Here is a 10133-nt window from a genome sequence, read left to right as displayed (position 1 = left end):
TATTGTAGAAGTTATATCTGGTCAGGAACCAATGAAATCACCAAGAAATCATTGGTAGCTTGGAGCAGGATGTGTTTACCTAAAGCATCAGGTGGGTTGAACCTCACTAACCTCAAGTTGTGGAACAAAGCTACCATAATTAGAACTTGTTGGGACTTGAAGAACAAAAAAGACACTCTATGGATTAAGTGGATTCATGAATACTACATAAAAGCCCAAATATTGGAGAGTATAACTATTCCCCTACAAGCTAGTTGGATGGTCAAGAAGATATTCAAGACAAGAGAGAATCTAGGATATGTGCAGCCAGAAGCTATGAAGACTAAAAGCATGATCAGGAATATTTATCTGAAAATTGTTAGGGACCTGCCTAAAGTAACATGGAAAAACATCATGTGTAACAATGAAGCAAGACCAAAGGCAATGTTTATCACTTGGTTGCAGCAGTAGAACAGATTACTAACAGCAACAAGATTAGAAAAATGGGTAATTCAAGTTGATAGTCGATGTGTTATGTGCAAAACAATGGCAGAAACAAGAGATCATTTATTTGTTGAATGCCCAATAGGAAGATATATATATCAGAAGCTTATGCAATGGATACAGATCACCTGGAGAATTTTGAATACATGGAGCCAGATGCAGCACTGGATAGAATAAAACACCAAAGGGAAGACTGCCAAATCAAGAATAGTAAAGATGATATACACAGAATATGTGTATGCAATCTGGACGGAAAGAAACAAAAGGATTTTTTAGCAAAAGGAGACTTCAGAGGACACAGTGGCTAGAGAGATTGCTTATATTTGTCATGTTCGAGCTAATAGTACTATTAAGAGGATGCTCCAACAACGTAAATTTCCTAGGTAGTTAGAGTTTAATAGTCAGTAAGTAGGAGGATATACAGAGAGTTAAATGTTTAGAGAAAAATCAGACTGAGTATAAAGTCTGATCGATTTGTAAATACTTTTTGGTTATTAATGAAAACTATAATTACCAAAAAAAACCTAGATCCTTATGTATTTGCTAGGAAAGTCCTTGGAATCTTCTAGGCTTGTAGAGAATTCTAGAGAAAGCCAAATTCTTGTAAATATCAAGGACTTGTGTAATAATTAATATTTACATACTAGCCCCTAGGAGACTAGTATATAAAGGGGGCCATTCATTTGTAATTCACTAAACAAACAATTCAAGTTCTCTCCAATACAAAGCTTCCTTTAATAATTCTCTTGTGTTCTTTCTTCCATTCTCTTAGCGATCTTGAGTGTAGTAAGGCTGACTTGACATAGCAAGAACGTGAGCAAGTTGTGCAAGATCGTGAGCGAGTTGTCAAGTTCCGCATGTGTACTTAGTTAACAACTAAGGACGTGACATATAAACTCCAAAAACATTGTCGAACATTTGTAATAACACCCAATCCAAACAAATAATAAATTTAAAAAACTCAAATTCAAAATCAAAACTTTTTTATGGCTTTCAATGGCTGCCGGGGAGCAGACAATGACTAGTTCGCTAGTGATGAGAATTCATTATTGAATTGTCCGAAGAAGAAAAGAAAAAGGAGATGAGAAAGAGAAAAGAAGCATAGAAGATCCAAAGAAGAAAAGATACGGCAAAAGAAAGAATAGAGAGAGAGAGAGAAAGGCGATGAGGGAGATTACTGAATGTGTAGAATTCGGTTTCCACACTAAAAGGCTACAATCTACTCATTTAATACTTATTTGTATATAATAAGTAAATTGTATATCAACTTATAATTAAGTTAAAATTTCATTAGTGAGGGTAAATAAGTTATAAATTAGTATAGCTAAATAAAAATTCTATAAATTTATGAAAGATCACAAGTCTATCTATTGATTGAATTAACCATAGTATATACTATACATAAGTATTACATGAATATGATCTATTTGATATAATTTAAGTAAGCTCGAACTTTAAGAAAAGCTTAAAACTTGTGATCCAAAGTAAGCCATAGATATTTATGTGACTAAATTATTTTATTAAGGATAAAATAAGTAATTTATAGTTAACAATTTTTAAATATAAAAAAAAATCTTTTTTTAGATAAACTAAAAAGAAAATGAATTACATAAATTGGTACTGAAAGAGTAAACATATACCATTTGCATAACACCCAACGACTATCGATATCTATAGCTTGCTTTTTCAAATGTTGATCAATCGCTTTCACTATGCGAAACACCAGATCACTTGAAGCGGAAAAGCATTTGGTTCCAAACAAATGTTCCCAGCAACTAATTTCAACAATTATTCATTTTCAACATAAATATCAAGGATAAATCTGGTGGACTGCAAGAAAACAGGAGACTGACAAAGCCAAATAATCTAGTTGGAGTAATTTTTTTTTTTTTAAGAAGGGGTATTAATTCCATTAATAAGTCAAAAGATTACATAGAGGGGGACAAAAGCCTAACATCTTGTACTAAATATGCAAAGGACTAATGTGTAGAAGAAAGAAGCTAAGATGGGGAGTGACTCCTCAAGTTACTGTTTTACTTCCAAAAGAGATTGACTAATAGTCTGTTTGGCCTAGCTTTTTTTTTTTGCCAAAAACTGCTTTTTTTTTTTGCTAAAAGTACTTTTGATAAAAAATTGAGGTGTTTGGCCAAGCTTTTGGAAGGAAAAAAGTGCTTTTGAGGAGAAGCAGAAGCAGTTTTGGAGAAGCAGAAAAAAATAGTTTCTCTCCAAAAGCACTTTTTTGAGAAGCACTTTTGAGAAAAATACATTTAGAAGCAGTTTTTTAAGGCTTGGCCAAAGACTAATTGTTGCTCAGAAGTGCTTTTCAAATTAATTAGCCAAACACAAACTGCTTCTCACCAAAAGTATTTTTGAGAAAAGCACTTCTCAAAATAAGTTGATTTTTGCAGCTTGACCAAACAGGCTATTAGTGGGCATTTGGACATAACAACTGTGGAATTCTAGAAAAAAGTGAAAAAACATTCAACTAAAAATGATATTTAAAAATTAGAGTTGTGTTTGGACATGAATACAATTTAGAGCTGTTTTTGAATTTTTGTGAATGAGTTAGAAGTAAAAATTTTGAAAAACTTTTTGGAGTTTTTCAAACTTTCGAAAAATTCTGAAATTCAACTTCAAATAAAAGTTAAAATTTTCATGGCCAAACACTAATCCCGAAAAAAGTGAAAATTTTCTTATGGCCAAACGTCCCTAAATATTAAGAAACTTAGTGGCGTAAAGAGAGTCATCCTACATAAAAAAAAAATGAACACTTTTCTTCACTCTAATCCTGAATGTAGGAGATGCATTAGCCTCATTCTTCATTGTGGATTTTACCTGTCTAGGTAAGGTGATATCCTCAGTGAATAAAGTGTTCTGTTTAATGCTTTCCCCAAGTTAGCAAGTTGATATGCTAAAATGTGCTCGAGTTGAAAGAAACCTTGTGAGGTCATATTCTGAACTTGAATGATCTCTTCTCTAATTTGCCAAAAAAGGGATGATGTTGCCATTGATCATTTCGATAAGTAAAAGTGAGTCAGATTCAATAGAAACATTAATGAATCCATGTTGAAGATACCATCTCAACCCAGTTTTTAAAGAAAGTATTTCACCCATGTTATTAATGCAATTCCCCAAGTAGGCTGCAAATGCCATGATAATGTGGCCACTGTGATCTCTAATAATACCTCTTGCCCCTGCACTTTCTGGATTACCTTTACTACAACCATCAACATTAAGCTTTAACCAATTCTGTGGAGGTTTGATCTATCTGACTAGCTTAATATCAAGCTTTGGTTTGAGTCTGTCAACTAATTCACAGATGTATGGCATTGTAGGGGAAAAATTGACAGAGGGGAATTGAGCAATCAAAATGAGTCTTATTATGTGGGTGACTTGATCAATCACCCTTCTAGAGTAAAATCTGATGCCTTCTTATTATGTGGGTGACTTGATCAATCACCCTTCTAGAGTAAAATCTGATGCCTTCATATTTGTGAGAACATCTGAATTTTCAATTTTCTCACAAAATAATAGAAAGCAGTCACTGCAAAATTAGATCATGAATTTTGTTTCTTGGCTTTAATAGCCACCATCTCATTACCATGGTGGGATACCACAAGCATTAGAGAAATATCCCCAAATGTTACTTGCTAATTCTCCATTAGCAAAAAGATGATTAATAGTTTCCATATTTTCTCGAGAACAATAACAAAGGGGCCATGAACCCCAAATTTGATCGGAGAATCATCAGTAGGGAGCTTTCTTTTTAGAAGCCTCATCATAAAGAAAGAGACCTTGAAAGGAACCAAATTATATCCTAGCAAGAGTAATGTTATTTGGATTCCTATGATTCTTCCAAGCAGATTTGGTGGAAAATTTATCATGTTGGTTAGCAATCCAAATTGCTTCATCATCTTGCCAAGGGACAATTCGGATTGTTTTAATATTCCCAGCAAGAGTTTGACTCAAATCAACCGACAGATCTCTACAAAAATGTGCAAAATGCTCACACGTGATTTTACTGAAATAGAGAACTCCATGCAAGTGATTAAGCGAAGAATACCCAGAAATTTCAACTCGTCGATACTAATGTAGTAAGTTTAGCCAAAGAAAAATTCAAGTCTATGAATACACCTTTTTCAAAAGATAAGTGTTAACATCATCCCCTTTTGATTCTCCATAAATAACAACAAACTCATAACCTAAGCTCACATTCCTGTAAATGCTTTCTTCCCCCCACCAGCTGACCCGGCAGGAATCACCTTTAACACATTGAACCTCACAGTTTTGGACAAAGGCCTGTCGAGAAAGAAAAATTTTAACTACAGGTTGCGAAAAGAAAAAAAAACAAATATCGAGAATCTAAGAAATGGAAAAAATAGTAAACCTGCACTGTCCAATAATAACATGGTCTCCCTCTTTCACACGGAAGCATGGTGATATATGAGCTGGAATATTAGAATGCCTCTTCTCATACCTGAAAAAATACTCATGTTGAAATCTACAAAACACTAGTGGAGCAGCAAGCAATTACAACAGAGAGAAAGGTCTTGCCTCTGGTACTTCTTGACATAATGTAGGTAGTTGCGTCGGACAATGATAGTTCTGTTCATCTTAGCACTGTGGCATGTACCAGCAAGGATGCGACCTCTGATAGAAACATTGCCAGTGAACGGACATTTCTTATCAATGTAAGAACCTAAAATCAGGAGAGATAAGACAATTAAAATAGACAACAGGATAGAATGCAATGCAGAAATTAAAATCAAACTTATTCTCAGTCAGAAATCAGGAATTAAGCCTCCCCTTGCCAATACATTAAAACAACCAATTACTTCAGCAATTTATGCAAGTTTCTATTAACAAGGATGACATGCACAAGACATAAAATGAAATTGTCTGGAACACATTAACAATCTCAATCCATTAGGCAGAACAACTCCGATTGATCACAACTCACAAGCAGTGACCATTGTAATAACATAGAAAAAACATTAAAGAAACTGTCACTTTTTCTGCGAGAATTCTGCCTCAACTGCTCCCCCAGGAACATTAGGGCTAATACAAATGGTTTCCACAGAAACAACACAAGATGAAGAACTTAGTACAAGAACAGATTTCAAACAGGAATCTCCAGGAAGTTTATATGAGCCGTGCTCTCACAATCTGTTAATCTCATAGAGTTTTAGCTGAATAACAAAAAGAAAGATAAAGAATATAATGTTAAATCCTATAAATCAACATAGTTGTCCTTGAATACAAAATCTACAGAGCACTAAGAACATGCAGGCGCATAGATATCAGTACCTTATTATGTAAAAAACAACAAATTTTCAACTTTCGCTGCTAAACCCAAGAAATCTGGCCAAGGGAACTTTACAGAGATCACCTAGTTCTCTCAAAGCAGCACATAGAATCAAGGTGCATCTGCCGGAGTCAATTCAAACACCTTATTTTGGTCGGCTGTTACACTTAAGAGCTCCTCTTGGTTACTTGTTAATAATTTGGTAACTTTCTCAAACAATGAAGGCAAGATAATCAATTGGATCTATCTTACATAGACCACCATCTGTCCCGCCAGAGATCACAATTTCATCATTAGAAAGAATAGCCGCTTCACTCAATACTCAGATTACACTCATATGCATGAAACAATCATTCTTCATTGGCATGATGATTATCCAAACAGCATAACAACTTTGGCTGCAACACTGTGAATGAATATGACTTCTGAATGAACAAAATTCTAATGTAACCAACTACGCTGTGCAATCTCAACAAATTCCACCTAATTCAAAATTTAAACTGCAGATATAGAATATCTAAGAATAAAAACAAACTGCAGAAGGGAACAAGTAGGGGTGGCAAAATGGTTCAAAGAAAACAGTTAACCATCCATATTATCCACTAAAATGGATTGGATAATGAACTTTTTAAAAACGGATCAAATATGGATAAGAACCATATTATCCATTTAGAAAGTGGATAAGCAATGAGTAACCAATGGATAACCAATGGATAACCAATGGATCTAATTTTTAGATTTGTAAAGCCTCAAATTGGGGGTTCCTTAAGTTAGAGAGATTAAAAATTCTCCCAAAAATAAGTCATGGATAATATGGGTAACCCATATTGTCCGTCGGTTAACCCGTTTTTTATCCGTATTAAATATGGGTCGGGTCGGATAATTGATCCGTTTTTCAATTACCCGTTTCAACCCGAACCATATCCAACCCGACCCGCCGTTTGCCACTTCTAGGAACAAGGAAGCACATGATAGATCAATTGAAAGCTTTCTAGAATATCATTCATTATACAGTATTTCAATAAGATGCCGGTGTTATACATAAAATGAAATAGAAATAAACCTTCAATAGCCTCACGGGGAGTCTTGAAACCTAAACCAATGCTCTTAAAGTAGCGATTGCCACCCTTTCCTGGCCTCTTCCCCTTCCCTGTCTTCTTCGAGCTGCCAGCCAATTACAAAGCATACCTTAGCCTTAAATCTCCCAAATTTTCAGTAGAAGTTAACGTTTATAAAATGACCATGTAAATATATAGACAGAGAGACCTGATTATGCATTAATCTTCTCTTGGAATTGAAGAAAATGATTCACATAAATATATACAAAATGCTCACCTAAGAAAGACACCAGGCTGCTTCAAGAAGGCCTTCTCCGTCTGCAAAACAAAAGCTAATCAAATGATATTTCCCTACTAGAATAGAATGTGGCGAAGTATAGAAAAGGGGACCTACCTGCTCAGCCATTGTTGTGATATGCTGCGAAGTTGAATGAGCTGATATGAACAAAACCCTAGTAGAGACTCACTGAGCAAACCGTCGGCTCTTTATAAGAATGATATATTAATTATTTCAGCCCAAGTTTATCATTCTAGCCGACTAATTTCCGTGGGCCTTGTCCCGATATTATTTCTGACCCAAAACTGAAAGCAAAGCTGCTCTACAAGCTTTTACCAACTAGTCTCAGCATGCTATGCGCGTGTACCTAAATATTTATTAAGTTATAAAATAAAATTATAAACTCATGTGACAATCTTGAAGGGTCTGCAACTTTTCCTTTTCAATATATACAAAGGAAATTATGGTCATTTAATGAAATTGAACAAAATAATAAGGCTAAATTGTATAAGAAACAAGCTGGTCTACTCAACGATCACAATACAATTTGATGAAACAAAAGTCGAAAGATAGAGATTATAATAGTATAAGATAAAATTTTAAGTGATTTAAAATCTTAAATACTAAGACTTTCTACATTGTTTAAATAAGGAGAATTTTTTTCACAATAAAAAAAATTAAAAACAAAATTGTTGCTCAAACAGGCCGAAATTCATAAAAATGTATTAGTTTTTTTAATATAGTCTTCATCGTTGAGGCTATATGGTTTACAAAGGGCCGACGCACAACCTATTAACTTGATTGCATGTTCCGATAATCAATTGGCTTATACGCTAATATGTTGTCGTAATTCTTTAGTCCTTTATTGTTCATGCAAGGCGAGTACACGTTTCATGATGTATATAATTCTTTCCTAACAATTAGAATCTTACACGATGTTGTTTTTTATTTTATGTTTTATAGTTCAAATAAGAAAATGAATGAGGCAAAGTAATGTTTTAAAATCGTGGGAATTCCTATGTATTTTAAATAAGAAAAAATTGAATAAATCAAATTTTAGTTGATTTTAAAGTTCTAATTATTAGGAAAGTAACTTAAGTTATAATTTTATCCAATGTAAAATTTATTTGTAAAGAGTAGAAAAAGCAAACATCATTTCACTAAGGGGTTCGTGCTTTTAAGATAGTATAGATTACCATAGACTCGGCATCACCAAATTATTTGTATTGTACAACCTTCTTGGAGGGTTCACCTATGTGGAAGTTTCATCTGAAACTTAAGAATACATGTCGTAAGCTTTCATGGTGGTCTAAAAACACCATTGGTGATATATGTGAGTTGATTAAGGATAAGGAGAAAAAAGTGGTTGAGCTTGAGGAACTTTGCCTTCGGGACAATTCAGTGACTAACATGGTTAGGTTCAATGAAGCTAATGCTCAACTCACCAGATAATATAAAATTAAGGAAATATTTTGGAAACAGAAATCAGGTATCAAATGTCATGCTGAAGGGGACCTTAATACCACATTTTTTCACTCAATCATATCCTCAAGAAGGTAGAGGTTAACTCTTAAGAAGATTAAAAATGAGGATGGCTATTGGATTAAAGGAAGTGACAACATTGGCAAAGAAGCAATCAAATATTTTGAAAAGATGTTCACTGATGATAATCATAATAGGGAGTTCTTAAGTCTTTCATGCCTTCCAAAAAACATTACTGGGGAGAATAATGACATGCTCTGTGAGTTTCCTACTATGCAGGAGCTTAAGAAAACTATTTTTGCTACGAGCTCTAATAGTTCACCGGGCCCGGGTGGTATGTTAGGAATGTTTTATCATCATTGCTGTGATATAATTGCTGAAGAACTATACCGTATGGTACTGGAATTCTTTAATGGAGGCATTATTTCAAGAGCCATATCTCACTTGTGCCTCATCCTTCTGTCTAAAGTCAGATCATCTCAAGAATTTTCTAAACTTAGATCAATCAGTCTAAGTAATTTTTCGGTAAGATTTTTATCAAAATTTATTAACAGTAGACTTACTACTATATTGAGCAAGATCATCTGTCAGAATCAAACTGGTTTTATGAAAGAAAGATATATTACTGAGAATATTACGTTGACTCAGGATATGGTACACAATATGAGTAAAGAAGACCCTCATGCTAATGTAGCTTTAAAACTTGATATAACTAAAGCATATGGCAAGGTCTCGTGGGTATTCTTCTGTCAAGTTTTCAGGCACATGTGATTCTTAGAGGTTTGGATTGACATGGTATTCCATCAAATATCAATGGAGGAAGGCATAATTTTTTTAAATCCACGAGGGGGCTGAAGCAAGGGGATCCTTTATCCCCTTTTTTATTTATTGGGGATTAATTGCTTTCTAGACTGATGGATCAATTGGTAGGTGATATTTTTGTTCCTTTTTCTACTAAAGGAAAAAGCCCTCCTATCACACACCTATGTTATGCCGATGATACTATTCTCTTCATCTCTGGTGAACATACATCAACGGCCATGATGATGCATAAATTTGGAGTCTATGAAAATATTTCTAAGCAACTAGTAAACAAGAGAAAATCGGGTTTTGTAGTGCACACAAATACCGCTAATACCTTCATCCAGGAAGTGAAATAAAAAACTGATTTTGAACAATAACATCGTCCTTTCAAATATCTTGGATGCCCCATTTATACTAGCAGGAAGAAAATCATATATTTCAATGAATTAGTTGTCCAGGTGTCTAATATGATCACTAATTGGCACACTAAATCCTTATCTTTTGGAGAAAAGTTGTGCTCACCAAAGTTGTTTTAGCATCTCTTCCTCTACACATCATATCGGTTACTCAACCTCCTAAAGCTTGTATACTTCAAATGGAGAAGAGTACTGCTAATTTCTTGTGGGGTGAATCTGAAGGTAAGAATAAACATCATTGGATAGCTTGGAGAAAATTATGTTTCCCCACTAAGGAGGAGGGAGTTGGTTTTAGAACTATTCAAGGA

The 10133-nt window shown here is 34.3% G+C and overlaps 1 protein-coding gene across 1 annotated transcript; it reads right to left on the bottom strand.

Annotated features, from left to right (window-relative positions):
- Window positions 1-4543: 4543 nt before the first annotated feature.
- On the bottom strand, window positions 4544-7430 carry LOC104217063 (small ribosomal subunit protein uS17-like). The gene is made up of 6 exons (XM_009767219.2): window positions 7241-7430; window positions 7124-7164; window positions 6852-6952; window positions 5038-5182; window positions 4871-4960; window positions 4544-4782 (listed from the first exon to the last, which is right to left on the bottom strand). The coding sequence occupies exons 1-6, from the start codon at window positions 7250-7252 to the stop codon at window positions 4692-4694; spliced, it is 480 nt and encodes a 159-aa protein (XP_009765521.1). The 5' UTR covers window positions 7253-7430; the 3' UTR covers window positions 4544-4691.
- Between the last annotated feature and the right edge of the window lie 2703 nt (window positions 7431-10133).

This window comes from Nicotiana sylvestris, chromosome 2 (assembly GCF_000393655.2).
Source record: "Nicotiana sylvestris chromosome 2, ASM39365v2, whole genome shotgun sequence".
NCBI lineage: Eukaryota > Viridiplantae > Streptophyta > Magnoliopsida > Solanales > Solanaceae > Nicotiana > Nicotiana sylvestris.
This window is presented reverse-complemented; position numbering and strand designations above follow the sequence as displayed.